At 41.2% G+C, this 17,001-nt stretch overlaps 1 protein-coding gene across 1 annotated transcript; it reads left to right on the top strand.

Annotated features, from left to right (window-relative positions):
• The first annotated feature begins 1,728 nt into the window (after positions 1–1,728).
• On the top strand, positions 1,729–8,127 carry lmod3 (leiomodin 3 (fetal)). Its single transcript, XM_059944898.1, has 3 exons — positions 1,729–2,212; positions 2,738–4,156; positions 8,044–8,127. The coding sequence occupies exons 1-3, from the start codon at positions 1,835–1,837 to the stop codon at positions 8,125–8,127; spliced, it is 1,881 nt and encodes a 626-aa protein (XP_059800881.1). The 5' UTR covers positions 1,729–1,834.
• Positions 8,128–17,001: the final 8,874 nt, after the last annotated feature.

The raw sequence follows: 17,001 nt of genomic DNA, 5'->3' as shown, positions 1-17,001 counted from the left end.
ACCTGGGGTCTTCCGGTGTTTCAGCCCTTTCAACACCAGACACACTCACCCAGGTGACCCAAACAGGATTAAACGGGCTCTGGCTTGGGTCCTGGCAGCTTCGATCCAGAGGTTACACCTCTCCATCCATAGCCATCTGGAGGCTCGCTCAGCACCTCTGTGATGGTCCTGATGGCTCTTTTCTTGCAGACCCCGTTATGCCAAGGAGTGAGTAGGTTCTGCACAGCGAGCAACGAGCGCAACTTCTCCACCCCGCCTCCATAGGCTCACATTGTGCCCTCTGCCCATCTCTGGCACTGCTCTAAAAGCTCCTGGTATTTGGCTGTCTTGTGCTCAAATGCCTCCTCTATCCGGTCTTCCCAAGGCACTGCCAGTTATTCCATGACCAGCTGGTTCAGGCTTTCTGACAGAATGGTCATGTCAGGCCTCAAGGATGATGATGCAGTAAAGTCAGGGCCTGTCGGATACTGTCAGGCCTCAAGGATGATGATGCAGTAAAGTCAGGGCCTGTCAGATACTGTCAGGCCTCAAGGATGATGATGCAGTAAAGTCAGGGCCTGTCAGATACTGTCAGGCCTCAAGGATGATGATGCAATAAAGTCAGGGCCTGTCAGATACTGTCAGACCTCAAGGATGATGATGCAGTAAAGTCAGGGCCTGTCAGATACTGTCAGGCCTCAAGGATGATGATGCAGTAAAGTCAGGGCCTGTCAGATACTGAGGCAAGCAAGCCTGCTAATAATCTGGGCTGAGGCTGTGGTTGGTCTCCAGCAATGACAAAAGTTTATAGGCTTTCTGCATTGGTGGAGGTGCCTGCTGTTGTTAATGGCAAAAAGAGACTCTCTGCCACTGCTTTCAGCACCTGGTCATGGCGTCAGTGATAGCAGCCTTCTCCCAAGGCTTTTGGGCAGCTGCTGAGGGTGTGTTTCAGCAACCCCCTGCCAGGGCAGAAAGGATAAGATGGCGCCTCATTTCAGGGACCTATGACCTTTAGTTTTCATTTAAGAGGGGAGGGGAAGCAAGGTCTGAGTTTATTGTTCTATAGGCAAAAGGAGACCTCCAATAATGTTGCACTTGTTCAGCTCTGCAGTGGGGATAATCAGCAATCTAAGGTCCTGTTGCCACTGGATACTGAGGGATTGGGTCCTGTGTAGCTCTCACCAAGCCAAATACTGGCATTGGCGCCCTCTAAACAGAATGCATTGATTTAATACACAATAAGTGGTTTGACGTGATTACACTTTAAATGCCAAGCAAGATTTGTCCTGCTTGTGTTTTACTTCATGCACAAATAAATATTTTAAATTTGGTGTGGTGTGGTGTGGTGTGGGTGGGGTGGGGTGGGGTGGGGTGGGGGGCGTCGTGCTCTCCTCTGCATTCTCAGACTGGATTTCTCACAGCTGAAATGAACTCTGGTAAGTAGCTACAAGTGTTGCCGTGAGGGCTGCATTATAGAACAAACGATGCCAATTACTTGGAGCCCGTTCCCGTCCCCAAGATCCCGCAATTAGACCTCCAGGCTGGATACACTAATATTTACGTCGTAAATGCCATCTGTCAGAGTAGTTTTAAGTTACACTACCAACGAATGTTCTCGAAAACCTTCTGTGACCTGCGGGTTGACGAAAAGGGGAGGCAGCTGTAGAGAAATGTCAGGGTGGCTTGGAGCCGGCACAAGCTGCTGCCACAGAAGCTCACATGATCCATAAATACCTTTAACATAGACCCCAGGCACAGAAGAGCCGGCGCGTTACTGCCGCGGGACGCTCTCTTCACACTTTCTCTGAAGAGCGAGGATAACACTCAGTGATAACGTTGTCAGCGGGCCGGCACCATGTCTGAGGGCAGAAACCAGCAGCTTGAAGAAGGGGCGGACAGCAGCGGGGAGCTGGATGACGACGAGATCCTCGCCACCTTGTCTGCTGAAGAATTAAAACAACTTGAAGAAGAGGCGGACAGCAGCGGGGAGCTGGATGACGACGAGATCCTCGCCACCTTGTCTGCTGAAGAATTAAAACAACTGCAAACTGAGATGGAAGACCTGGACCCTGACCCATTGGTGCCCTTGGGCCACAGGCAGAAAGATCACACGGAGAAAGCGCCCACTGGCTCCTTCGATCACAGATCCTTGATTGAGTACTTGTTCTGGGAGAAGAAATCGAATCGACTGCTGGAGAAAGAGAGGATTCCGGCCACTCTGCTGGCGAGCCAGGTGAGTATGTAAACCGGCGCATGCCAACAGCGGATCGCCCCAGAGAACTGTAGCAAGGCAAAGCGACGGTAACTCGGCGATGATCTGCACAACTATGTCACACAGATAACTAAGTAACGATATCCAGGTGACAAAATAAATGAGTCTAATTTGGAGTACCGAGGACGTTACCAGTTATTAAATAAATGGGCTTTTTGCCCTTTTTATTGTAGGTATTACTGTTTGGTATCTCTTCTATCGCCGCCTTTTGCTAGCTAGACACATGGTCAATTATATAAATAGAAAGTCAGTCAGTTCGCTAAAGGAATGAGTCAGAGCATGTGCTGTAATAATTCATTTCACTCTTCCAATTTTCAAAGCAATTCAATTGTGACGCTTTGAAATGGAAAAGTTTAGTAAACGTGTAAGGATTCTAAATTTAATTCAATCCTTCTCAATGGAGTTAAATTGGAACGGAGGTGCCTGTTAGCTTTACACCGAAAGCAAGAAGTATGAGCAAAATTTTAACTTCTCTTTTCCAAACAGCAAAATTCAATGAAAAATGTCAATGAAACTCAAGCTGAAAACCACTGTGAGGAGGAAAGGAATGAAAGTGAGGTGGAACACGGAGATGAAGGAGGAGAAGGAGCGGATAACCGTGATGGAAATAGTCCGCAGATCCAGCAGGTGGAAGGCGGCGAGCCGGAGAGCAAAGCCGTCCCTTACAAATCAGAGAATGAGAAGGAGCTGGTGGAGACGATGAAGGCACAACAAGACAAAGAAATGCCAGTGACTGAAGCCGATGCTGAACAGAGCAGCGACACGGAGAAAGCCGAGGAAGAGAACCTGGAGCAGCCGCACGGCCAGCGGCTAATCGAAGACACCGACTCTTTGTGTGGCAAGGCAGATGCAGGATCCTCCAAGGATCGGGACGAAGAACATAATGACGAAGGAGAGCCCAATAAAGAACTCCCCGCACCGCAAAAAGAAAGCAGCGAGCCGAAGGGGAAACTAAAGGCGGGAAAGAAGCTGGAAATGGACAGCAGTTTCCTCAAACTTACTGCTAGGCCTTCAGGAAACCCAACGCTGTTGGACGAGTCGCTAGCCAATATCCGCAAGAACAAGCCAGATGTTAATGAGGTCAACCTGAATAACATAGAAAACATCCCAAAAGATATGCTGAAAAGCTTTGTGGAAGCTTTAAAGAAGAACAAGCATGTAACCTCTTTCAGCATCACAAACACAGGCGCCGATGATACTATTGCCTTTGCCATAGCCAACATGCTGAGAGAAAACAAGAAAATCACTACCCTCAACATCGAGTCCAACTATATCTCAGGCAAAGGGATTGTGGCTATTATGAGATGCTTGCAATACAACGAGGTCCTGACTGAGCTGAGGTTTCACAACCAAAGGCATATGTTGGGGCACCATGCTGAGATGGAGATCGCCAAGCTTCTCAAAGCCAACACAACGCTGCTGAAGTTGGGATATCACTTTGAGTTGCCAGGGCCCAGGATGGTAGTCACCAACTTGCTGAGTCGCAATCTGGATCAGCAGCGGCAGAGGAGACTGGAACAACAGAGAAACCAGTCTGCACAGGAGCAAGAAATCATGGTGAACGCCTGTCAGAAAATCTCCCCCGACACTCTGGCTATGTTGGGCGCCTACATGCCGAGTTTCTCCAACCTGTGTGAGGAAGATCACTTCCTTCCACCCGTCGCCTTTCACAGTCTCTCGCAGAGCACTGCTCCTAAAGTGCAACTTAGAAAAACGCCCAAACAAACAAGTAAAAAAAAGGTTATTCAAGATAGAACAGGTGGGAATGAAACGCCAAACTTAAAGGCTATGATAAGGTCGCTAAAACCAGTTCCCAGGACGCGGCAGGCACCTGTGGTTGAACTTACCCCTCGAGATAATTTGCTAAATGATATTCGTCAGAGCAACGTGGCCTATTTAAAATCTGTGAGTAATAGTTCCTTGACTCCTCTATGATGCTGTAGTCGTTTTTCAGTTAATACTATTCATCTAGTATTAGTATTATGATGATGAATAATCAAAACTTTAAATGAATTCATTCTTGCTGCAAATCTGAAAGACGAAGAGACGGTAAATTCAGCTGAATTGGAAACGAAAGGGAAATGCTGATATTTGGGGCATAGCTTCTGAACAGGTCTAAAATTTGCTAATAGTTGCTTACTGTGCCTGCTTTAGTATTTTGTGTGGATTACATCTGGAAATAGATTTATTTGCAAGATCAATTCAAGAATAAGGACTTAGCCTGCTAAATCAGATAACAAATAGCAGTTAGATAGGTAGCTTCAGGATGGAATATAGAATTTAATGCTAAGTGTACCATAAGACTGAAAGTTGGATTGCTAGAAAATTAGTGCTAAGATCATTGTTTATAACAATGTGGTCAAAAGCATGTCTAAAAGTCCACAACCAAAGTTTTTAGGTATTGTCAGTACCTGGAAGGGCTATAACAAATCACAACATGTTCCCCTGCCACTGCCTCTCGGGACCACATGACTGTGTGTGGGGGTTTCTGCCTGGTGATCTGGTTTCCTCCCAGAGTGCAACATCGTACAGTTGATAGGTTAATTGGCCATTGCAAATCATCCCGTGATTAGGCTTGGGTTAAATCGGGGGATTGCTGGCCAGTGGGGCTTGAGGGCCAGGAGGGCCTATTCCATGCTGTATCACAATAAATAAATTTACAGATTCCAACCTGGATATACTAAGTTATAAATTTTGGTAATAAAATAGTCATATTACTAGAAGGTAATGTCCAAGTAGTGCAGAGGTTTCAATGTAGAAATCTACACTTCAGTTGCAAATTATGATGAAGCTCATTTAAGGTGAAGTAGTGAAGGATTATTTTTAGATGAATACAATTGAAAATGTTTTGATAGAATTTAAGAATGAAATAAATAGGAATAATCCATGAAGCTCTTTGAACCTGCTCCATTTTTCAGTAAGATCATGACTGCTTTGTGTATTGTTTAGATACCATGATATGCCCATTAGATAAAAACCATCCTCAGCATTAAATTATGATTTAGCTCCCAAAGGGAACAGGGAAAATTCTGCAATCTATAATAGAAATATGATTGAACAGACTTTGTATGCATTTATGAAACAGAAATTATGCTTGACTAATCCACATAAAGCCTTTGAAGATGTATATCATTGAGTGGGTGAGAAGGAACCAGAGGAAGTATTGGATTTCCAGAAGGCTTTTGATGAGGTCCCTCACGGGAGGTTAGTGAACATGGTTAGAACGCAGAATTATGGTAATAAATTAGTTTGTTTCATTGACTTATAGGGTATAGGAAGGAATACATACTCAGTGGCCAATTTATTATGCACCTCTTCTACCTAATAAAGTGGCCACTAAGTGTACATTTGTGGTCTTCTGCTCCTGGAGGCTCATCAACTTCAAAGTTTGACACGTTGTGCATTCAGAGATGCTCTTCTGCACACCACTGTTGGAACACGTGATTATTTTAAGCTACTGTTGCCTTCCTGTCACTTTGAACCAGGCTGGCCATTCTCCTCTGTCCTCTCTCATTCACAAGATGTTTTTTGTCCACAGAACTGCCACTCATGGGATGATTTGTGTTTAACACCATTTTGTGTAAATCTAGAGACTTGTGTGTGAAAGTCGCAGGAGATCGGTAGTTTCTGAGACACTCAAATCACCCCATTTGGCACCAACAATCAAACTACAGTCAAGGTCACTTAGAACACATTACTTCCCCATTCTGATGTTTGTGTGAACAACAACGCAACCTCTTGACCATGTCTGCATGCTTTGATGCATTGAGTAGCCACATGAATGGCTGATTAGATATTTACATTAACAAGCAGGTGTACCTAATAAAGAGGCCACTGTGTTTATATCCTTCTCAGGATACAGGCTGTGATTAGCGAGTTATCCTAGGGATTGTTGCTTGGGTCCTAACTATTCATAATCTATATCAACAACATGGCTAAGGATATCAAATGTAAGGCTTCCAAATTTCTCAATGACAAAAAGCACTGTGAGTAGTGATGAGGATGCAAAGCGATTGCAAAGGAATATGGACAAACTGAATGAGTGGGTAACAAAATGGCAGATGGAGCATAATGTGGAAAGATGTGATGTTACCTGCTTTGGAGGGGAAAACAGAAAGGCAGAGTATCTTCTAAATGATTGAGGTGATGTTCAAAGGGCCTGAGTGTGTCACTGAAGGTGAATATACAAATGCAGCAGACAGTATTGGAATATTGATTTATTATTACTGTCATAAGTGCAAAGCTTAGTTTTGTAAGTCATCCATGCAGATCATTTCAAAATATACATACTGTACATAGAGGTACTACAGGGGGAAAGCATTACCAGAATGCAGAATATAGTTATAGCAATAAGATGCAAGGGTTTTGGTGTTCAGGAGTTCATCTTTAACATACAAGAGGTTTATTCATGAGCCTTAGGGTTAGAAGTTTCCTTAACCCCTGGTGCTGCACCTTTTTAAGTTTTTATATCTTTTGCTCAATGGAAGGGAGAAGAGAGAATGCCTTGGGTTGGGCAGATCACTGGTTAGGAAGGTACGCTCACCGTTTTCCTGAGACAGCAATAAGTGTGGACAAGATGTTGTGTTCATTATTATGTTGTGCAGAGCACACCAGGACACTCAGCTGAATGTTGTTGATAACCCAGCTTGTACAGCATGTGAAATCCTGCCATGTGGGAGTTGCTAACTCAGTGGCATAGAAATACTGTAACACTATTTAACTACCACTATATCTCCCCTTCTTGAAAAAGCAGTTTGTACTTCTTGTCTATAGAACTGTATGGAAATTATAGTCACTGAAATTGAACGATTCAGTTCACTTATGCCCCTTACATAAACATAAAAAATTGCCAACATTATAACTGTCTTTCTCTTTGTTTTAATGGTCTTTCTTTCTCTCTCACTTTGTTTTCCTCTTTTTAACCAATTCTTTTTTTTAAAGAACAGTCTCATCTTGGGAAATGTTTTCAACATTAGACCTCTTTGTAAAAAGCACTATATCTAATGGAGCTCAGAGTAAACTACCTGAACACTCCGGCAAAGTGAGAAGATTATTCTGCCTCTTTAGTCACTTGCCCCAAGCTTTTAGGCTATGGAGTATACAGTATCTCTGTGGCGTGACAGATAAAAGACCCAATCTGTAATAGATTCCTGGAAGTTTGGAGTGGATGGAGATTCTTGAACAGGTGTGTCCACCTCAGGTAAGTGATCCTCATCATAAGGATCAGGCCTGTTTCTTCCTCTACCTTCCATGGACTTTGAAGTGCATTGGCACACCTGTTTCCAACTGATTTCACCTTGTGATATTTTGATCACAAATGTTCATGGTGCAAGCTGCCAGGCTATTGTTCCTTTGGTGAATTAGTCTGAAATCAAAATAGCTTCCCCACTCCTGAGCAGCGACAAGGGTACTGTTCTGTGACTGAAATCATGCATGCTCTTCACTTTCTCACACAGTGTTGTCTCAACATTTGTCACACTGTCTAAGTATAGTAAGTGAGGCTGGAGAAGGAAAGGAAGAACAGACAGGCTTGTTCTCAGTCTGAGGTCGTTTGACAGCTCTGATGGACTGTGGCCATTTGCAAGAGGTGTGGAGCGATAAGCTAACAGTACTTTGTTGGGGTCATTTGTCTTTAATATGAGATTCTTAATAGTTTGCACTGCTCTTTCCACTTCTCCATTTGCCTGTGGGTATGGACTTCTTATCTGGTGTTTGAACTCATGGTCTCTTGCAAAGACTGAATTCTGAGCAGCTGAATTGTTGTCTGATACAGTGTCTCTGGTATTTCATAGCAAGCAAATACAGCTTTCACATGTTATATAACTGTTGCTGAAGATATAGTGGACAGCTTGGACACCTCAACATTCCATGAGTAGTAATCCAGTGAGAAGATATTTCTCTCTTTTCAGTTTGAAAATGTCTGTGCTTTCAATTTGGCGTGGGAAGTCTGGGAATTCTGTGGGACAGAGACGTTCAGCGTGATTTTTGTACAGTTTTCTGCATGTTTCACATTGCTTTACATAGTCTCTGAGCTGTGTGCTCAGACCAGGCCACCACATGGATTACTTTGCTCGCAGGCTACATTTGTTGATGCCTTGATGTATTCGGTGGGTTTGCCTGATGATTTTGGCATGCACAGAGGCATGAATTGTGAATTTGGAGTCCTTTAGCGGCAAACCGTCATGAATAGTGGGAGTGTTTCTTTCAAGCCGGTAAGGTCTGAGTTCATGAGCTTTTGAAACATCTGGCCATCCATGTTCACAGTATTGCATGACCTTGCTGCAGATTTGGTCCTTTTTCAGCCCAGTGTGAATTTCATCCAGTTTACCCTGTGATGCAGGAAAGCTTTCACGTACCTGAGCTAAGTAGATGTTGGTATCTTCCATGAGGGCGGAGTCAGCTTCCATCCACTCACTTTTGCATGACATCCTCAATACAGCGACTGGTATTGTGAAAGATTTGCTGGGGACATGTTCAGTGTCATAACAGTATTGCATAAGTCTCGTTCTGAATCTTTGCAGACGTGGAAGTAAGTCCTCGAAGTGTTTCGAGCTGAGGGGGCTGACAAGCGGCTTGTGGTCTGGTTTCAGTAGGAATTTAGTGCCTATCAGGTAGCTGCTGAAGCCTTCGTAAAAGAGCCAGCATCTCCTTTTCAATTTGGGCTTAACGCTGTTCAGCAGGAGCCAGTTCTCTTGAAGCATATGCCACCAGTTTCTATACACCACTGCGGCATTGCATGAGCACTCCCCCTAGGCCAAGGAAGAGGTGTCTGCTGGGACCTTGGTGACTTTGTTCAGATCAGAGAATGCCAATGTTGGTGGATAGATAAGCTCTGTTTAAGTGATGAGAATGACTTCTCCTATGGCGCGTCCCAGGTCTAAGCATTTCTCTGAGAGAGGAGATCTCATAGTGGCTTTGTTTCCTCTGCCGGTGAACTTTCCCAGCTGGTTTTCCATACCAAGGAAAATGCAGATCTCTGTACACTCATAGTTTGTTCCATGTTCCAAATGCCTGCTAATATGTATGGATCCAGTTGTTCTCCCTCGGAGGACAGTTGATGGCCTAAGAACTTCACCTCCAACTTTGCAAATTTGCATTTCTTTTTGTTCAGAGTGATTCCAGCCCTGTTTCAGTTTCTCCAAGGCAGCTTCCACTCTTTCGTCACATTCCTCCCTTGACCCTCCAAAGATTAGTATATCGTCCATGTGGCAGACTACGCCTTCTAGTCCCTCCAAAACTTGATTCATCCTTATCCGAAAGAGTTCAGGGGCTGATGAAATGCCAAAAAGGGATCTTCTGAAGGCATAGCATCTATACGGTGTGATAAAGGTTGTGAGCTTCTGTGAATCAGGTGCTAAACGGATCTGACAGAGCTCCGAGTTCTCATCTATTTTGGTGAAGAAATATTCTCCACCCAGCATACCCAATGTGTGCTCAACAGAGAGCGCAATAAACTTCTCCTACCACACTGCATTATAAAATTTTGTTACATCAACACAGATCCTCACTATACTATCTGGCTTGGGAAAAGGAACCATACCTACACACCTGCAGTAGGAGCATTTGCTATAGTTACTCTAGTTATGATGTCAAGCGCCTCCATTTTCTCAAGTTTGTCTTTGACTTTGTTCATCAATAGTACTGGCATATGCCTCACTGTGGTCAGTGAGTAGGTTTTCACTCCTCATTTGGATAAGGTACTCTTCCTTCAGTACCCCCAGGCCTGTGGACAACTTCAGCTACTTCTCCTGCCACTGAACATTGTTTAGCAATCCAGCCTTGCAATGAGGTTCAGCTTCTCGATGAGCAGCAGTGGTGAGAAGAGATTCTGAACAACAGACATTTTAACTGTTTCTCATTTTTAAGGATGGAAGTTGTAAACATTCCTTTCACACTGAGCTTATGTTTTCCTGGCCCCATGAGCACTTTCTTTGTTGCGTTTAGCATAAGATCTGTTTTCTTCGCCAGTTTTGTGAATGGACATTCAGGGATGGCAGTGACATTTGTCATACTATCCACTTTGAACGTCTCTGCCTCATTTTGCAAATGAGCCTTCTCGTTAACAAATTTCATGTCACATGCCAGTGATAATAAATCTGATTCTGATTGTCTATGTGAAACTAGAGCTCCAAGGAAAGCTGTCTTCGTTTAAATCACAGTCTTCTTTGACCCTCTGAAGAACTGTTTTCGAGTGACACTGGCTTTTAAAATGGCCAACTCTATTGCTTTGGGGGCATTTCACTTCTTTTGGAGATTTGTGGCATCTCCTGCAGCTGGACATTTCATCTGCTCTTTGTTTTACTGGTTTATTTTGTTTGAGCTGAGCTCTACTGTCACCCTTTTCTATACTCTCTCTGACTGCATCTTGTTAGCACCCTTCATTTCGTGCAGCTTCCAGCTTTACCTCAGCATTTTTTTTTGTGCCTGACCGTAGTAATAGCTTTCTCTAGTGTGAGATTTGAGTCTCTCTGACAATTTGGTGTCCAGTAGCCCAACAACAATCCTTTTTCTAATGAGCTCATCTCTGAGATTTTCATATGCAGTTGTCTGACAGGGCACACAATGCTGTGATTAAGTCATCTTCTGAATTTGTTCTGCTCTGGTTTGTACTCCCTTTTTCTGAGCATCCATCAGTCCCAATCCACTCAAGATGCCATGTGCTTTGTCTGATATGCAGTATATCAGTGTGCTTACTTGATGCTCTTCTGAAGCCTGAGTGAGATTGCTTGCAATCCTAAATCTCTCAAAGTCCTCTGGTTTAGAGAAATCAAATGCCTCAGGGGGACGTTATTAGGTAAGTAGATGTAGACATTCCTCTTTACTTGTTTAGCATTTTATTTATTTGGACTACAAAGTCTTCTTTTCTCTCTCTGAGAGTTGGACAGACATCTCTATTGTGTGTGTCTCTTGTGCACTTCCCAGGCTAGTGGCCTACAGAATATTACAGTACATTATGTCCTTTTGGATGTAACTTGAAGGCATTGCCTAGCAATCCTGGCCCTTTCTTACCTCGTGGTGCAAACTCGTATAGGCGGTTTAGGTCAATAAGCCTCTGAATATTTTTCATAGGTACACTGTATACAAACAAGAATGGTCACTGTAAACTCTGCCTTGTTGGGTATCTCACTTGGACTGTAGCACCAATTAATTGATGATCCCATTTCTGACACCATGTTGTGTTCATTATTGAGGGATAGTGCAGAGCACAGCAGAATGCCAGTATGCAGGATATTCAACTCAACTTTATTGATAATCCAGCTTGTACAGTATGTGGCCGACTCCCATGTGAACATGGCTAACTGAGTGGCATAGGAATGACACTACTATAACACAAGTCAGAAGGAACACTGGCCTTTATAATAAGAGAGTTGAGTACAAGAGTAAAGATGTTTTGCTGCAAATTAGAAGGAGCATTGGTAAGATCAGACCTAGAATCACTGTTCACAGTCTTGGTTACTAATAAAGGACATACTTATCTTTGAAGGAATATTGTTAAGTTTCAGAGAACAGATCTGGAGATGATGATTTGCATGAGGAAAGACTGAGCAGGGTTAGCGTCTGTTTCCTACAGTTTTCCAGAACAAGAAATTCTGGCCCCAAACAAGTTATGCTTGGCCAAAACCTTTGGTGGGGACAAAAGGTTCCTTAGTTCTTGATTCATTTACCAGATCTTCAAAGCATTTATTTTATCAATTTCCTACAGAATCTTACTTATCAATGAGATCACTTGCCATTTTCCAAATATACAGAGAGATCAAACCACAGGAAGATGCCTTCATCCAGAAATCAATTTATTGAATTCTCATTGCATCTTCTCCCAACCTCAACAATTGTCTTCCTCAAATAAGGAGACAAGAGTAGTAAACAGATTGACTCAAATCAACAGAGATTTGAGAAATACATGGAGGAGGATAGAGGACACTGTAAACAGATTTAACCTTGAAAAGACAAGGGGAGACTTGAGCTGAGAATAACGTCTTTATGTATTGGTTCGACTTGCTGGAAATCTATGTAGCACTTCCCATTTCTTTCTTGCATAAGCTGCTTCATATTGAGATGAACAGGTCTGATGCTTATTTTCAAAAGGTGAACCTTATTACCATGGATACTGATAATCCTATAACAGATGATGCAGTGAAATTCATAATATTATGAATATTTAGATCACAAATGCCAACAGCTAATCTCACATAATTTATACAATTTGAATCTGTTGGAAATACTAAGTAGTGATTGCCAAAGGAGTGCTAGTTGGGATCATGGAATTGGAAACTGGCATTAGTTAGGTTTAGGAACATCCACTTTACGTACCAGAAACCATTCTAGTATCTTTGTTTTATCTCATCTATTGTCCTTGTATTTTGCAGTTTTGTAAAGTTAATTTCCTTGGTGAACTCAGGTGTAAGTTCACATATTAGTGCAAAATTTAAGATCTTCACCTCAGATGAGAAAACAATATGGCAAATTGACAGAAGTCAATTCTGAAATGTCAAAGAATAAATTAATCATACATTGAATTTTAATGAAATTCTTCAAATTATCCTTAATTCTAATGCTGAGATTATTGTCAACATTTCCTAGCATACTTTTGGTAAACCTAGAATTTTACAATGCTGTCAGTATTTGATAAATTTCAAATTGTCTGCTGCAGCTACATTACACAATTTTAACTAAAACAGCTTAAAGCCTTGAAAAGAATAGAAACTTGTTATAATCCAAAAAATGTCTTCCACTAACATCAAGCACTTTTGCTTAAAAACAAAATCAAATGGTGATCAGGATTTTAATTTATGTTTATACTAGAAGTTGTATCAGTCTTCAGAATTAAATTAACTTTGATCACAGATGTTAGAATTGCAAGGATATATGCACTCAACTCCCAACATGTTGATTATAAAAAATAGTAAGTAACATCATGTTTCTCTCATTCAATGAGATCATGGTTCATCCAATCTCAACTCAAATACAACTTTCTCACTCTCGCCACACCACTAAATTCTCTTGTGGTTGAAATGTCTGTCAGGCTTTCTCTTGAATATATTCAGTAATTCTGTTTGTACACATCTCTGGAATGGAGAATTTGAAAATTTCATGATTCTCCAAGGAAATAAATTATTTTCATATCCATGCCAAATAGGTAACCCCTTATTGTGAATCTATGCCCCAATTTTGACCTTCACCCCCTTCCCAAACTACCCATCTAAAAGAAACACTGTCATCATCCACCTCAAAAACTCCCCTCAGAATCTTTTACCATACAGTAACATGTCATTCTCCTACACTCTAATAAATATAACTCCTTCCTCTCAGGAAGTTAACCCGATTAGCCTTCTCCACACTTCTTTCAATGCAAGCACATCCTCTCTTTAATATGGAAACTAGAATGCATACAGCACTCAGTGTGTACTCTTATCACAACCTAAAAAACTGCATCAAAACTTTCATAATACACAACCGTTGCAGTAACATCAACATTTGATTAACCTTACTAAATATTAGTTGTAACTGCACACTTTGTGTTTTATGTACCAGGAGATCCATATCCTTTTTCAAACAACACTTTGCAGTATAACTCCATTTAAATAACTTTATTTTTCATTCTTCCTTCCAAAAATGTAAATAACTTTGACTTTTCCATATTATATGCTGCCACTCTAATGCCCACTTGCTGCGGCAACCTGTGTCTTTACATTTTCTGCATCCTTCTCATAACTTGCTACCATTATACAGTATCTTCAGCAAATGAGCTTGCCATATATTTGGCCACTTAATCCAAGTCATTAACATAAATAATTGAGGCCCTGCAATTGATACCTGTGACACCTCATTGATTACTGATTTCTAAAGCAGTTCTCTGCTGAACTTTTTATTTTGCAATTAAATGGAATATTGTGCAACTAATTCTCTGCAGTCAGGAATGATGAAAGGTCTTGCTTGGGCACCACGCAAATATCCATTCTTCCTTTATAATGTAAGAGGACATTCAGCTTCTGATATTCTTGTGTGATTGGTTGCATTTCAGCTAAATATTGAAATTAACTTTGTTTTGTTTTATTAACAGGTTCCTCTTCCAAAGCTGTTGAGTTAGTCGTGTTAATGTGGAGAGTCAGTAAGCCAGATTTTTGGCTAAAATTTCAAAACCATGCAACAATGGAGAAGGAGTGTCACAATAAACCTTTGACAGATTCCTACTGTTTGCATATCTGTGTGGGAACAATTAATAAGAACAGTTTGGAGGTGTTAATGCATAAAAGCCTATTGTCTTAGAAAGTTATTTATTCACTTTAATTTGTATCTTGGAATTGGGAATGTATTATAAAATTAAATAATACAATTATCAGCTACATGTTTATTATTCTGATCCATTACAGCTCTTATTGTACACTACTGAATATATTACAAAGGCCTAAGGTTCAGAATGAAAGTTTTGAGTCCCAGAACACTGTTGTTTAATGCTGTTTGCAATGATAGAGCTCAAACTCCACTCTAGGTTATTAGTGAAACATCAAGTGGTAAGATTTTCTGTATTCTAGATGAGCAATACTTAATGTATTTATTCTAGTCTGTCCTTTTTACTTTCAATATGGATCATCATTTGTGGAAAAACGATGACTAATATCAGTTTTTCTACACAGTGGAATACTTTGCAATTAAAGAAAATGCTGTGCAGCTAATGTAAGCATTACAGGTCGCTCCTTTGTGCCTGGAGTTGGGGTGTTACTTTGCAATTGACAAGACATTTATGAGGCTACACCCAAAGTTGTCATGTAAAGTTATCGTTACCGTGTCATCAGAAAGATGTCGTTAAGCTCTAAATAATGCAAAGAATAATTTCAAGATTATTGCTAAGACTCGAGGCCTGGGATACAGGGAGAGATTGGGCAGGCTAGGATTTCAGCATTCTCAAGTGAACAGTAACCAACCCCCATTTCCCACCTCCTATTTTCCCTCATCCCTCTTTACCACTGCTGTTTCCCCACTCAGACTCAGCCTGTCCTTCACAGACAACTTCCTCTCTCTGGCTCCCTTCTTTCCATTTATTTCATGGCCCATTGTCATCCTTTGTCAGATTCCACCAATCACCTCCCACTTCTCATACTATTCTTATTTTGCTCTCCCCTTCTCCATCTTCCTACCTTCACCCTGTCACCATGATTCACCTATTTTCCACCAGCTCATGTTGCCCCCCCCACCTCCTTCCAAACTTTTATACACCCTTCTGCCTTCCTAATAAAGGGTCTGAGCCCAAAATATCAACTACTCAATTCCCACCATACCTGCTACCTGACCCATTGACTTCCTCCAGCATTTTGTGTATGGTTATTCCTTGGAGCATAGAAGACTGAAGAGTGGGGTATAGATGGTGAAAATAAACTTTTTCCCCAGAAAAATGGAATTAAGAACTAGAGGGCATAGATTTAAGATGTGAGGGAAAAGATCAGTGTAACTTCTTCATGCATATATGGAAGAAATGGTACCAACAACAGGCTAGGTACATAGAAAGTGAAGATTCAGAGAGATGTGGGCCAAATGTAGGCAAATGGGACTAGCTTGGATAGGCATCTTAACAGTATGGATAAAAAAGATGAAAGTGCCTAATTCTGCGCTGTATTACCTATTATCGTGACTTTTAAATCACAATTACTCTGTCCTTTCGCAAAGAATGCCAATGACAAATCTGCGAACAATTAAGCTTGTCATTAGGAGGTGCAGTTGTATCTTGCCATTTATCTTTTCCTTAACTTGTGCATTCTTGAACATCAAAAGTGACCATCTGTGAATGGTTTAAATTCTCAGCTTCAGTACATTCAAGTCAAATCAATTCACAGTGCAGGTAGTTCACAATGCAGGTACTGTACTTGATGCAGCACAGTAAGCTGCAAGACTGATACAAGTTTCTGCAATCTTTGAGAGGCCACAATGAATTGCCCAACTTAATACTTGTTACAGTGATAGTTGCCACTTTCAGCATTAAAACTAAAGTATTTTAGTACTATACCTAAACTTAAAGAAATTACAGTAAATTACATGCTGTATACAAGTGAAAGTTTGAAAATCATTCCAAATTCTGCACTTAAGCTCATCTATCCATTGGTAAAATTAGAAAATTTTAGTCTGACATTATAAACCATGTCAACTGCAAAATTAATCACGGCCACTTGAATTGGAAAGTTTCAGCAGCTTTGCTTAAAACTTATTGGAGAAAATTCTATTAGAATTGTTGTAACAGAATCAATGGTAGATACTCTAAATCATTGTGTACGATAGGAAAACAGTATTTATTGCTCATCTGTGGTCTTTGTGACATCAAGAATCAATTAATTAGTTTAAGGCCAGAGTCAGATTGATAGACTTGATAGGACTAGTGGTTTCTTCCCGAGGAGGACAAGAGAGTTTTGTTCACCCACATGATAATCCAGCAGTTTTAACAAATAATGCTCTGATTCCTAAAATTCTATTGTGCATCTAGCAACAATGCTTATAGACAAGTTATTTAACAAGAAACAAATTGACAATGGTCAAAATCAACCATTTTTAAAACTAGCATTTGAAATTGTACTCAGCAACCTAAATGGCTACTTTGGAGCAATTTTTTTAAAAAATCCACAGTCCTCTAATCAGCTTTTTAGAATCAGTAACTAAGGACACTGATGCAGAGCCAAATTTGCCTTCACAAATCCCAGTCCTGATGAAGAGTCTCTGTCTGAAACATCAACCATTTATTAATTTCCATAGATGCTGCCTGACCT

The sequence above is a fragment of the Hypanus sabinus genome, chromosome 19 (genome assembly GCF_030144855.1).
Source record: "Hypanus sabinus isolate sHypSab1 chromosome 19, sHypSab1.hap1, whole genome shotgun sequence".
In the NCBI taxonomy this organism is placed as follows: Eukaryota; Metazoa; Chordata; class Chondrichthyes; order Myliobatiformes; family Dasyatidae; genus Hypanus; species Hypanus sabinus.
The sequence above is the reverse complement of the archived record's forward strand: the minus strand, read 5'-3'. Positions and strand labels throughout refer to the sequence as shown.

Bases quoted from the DNA above. Each gene is read 5' to 3' on its own strand.
- lmod3 (XM_059944898.1), top strand. From the start codon at position 1,835: ATGTCTGAGGGCAGAAACCAGCAGCTTGAAGAAGGGGCGGACAGCAGC. The intron at 2,213-2,737 runs GTGAGTATGTAA...TTTTCCAAACAG, and splicing joins CCACTCTGCTGGCGAGCCAG to CAAAATTCAATGAAAAATGT. The intron at 4,157-8,043 runs GTGAGTAATAGT...GGTATTTCATAG, and splicing joins ACGTGGCCTATTTAAAATCT to CAAGCAAATACAGCTTTCAC.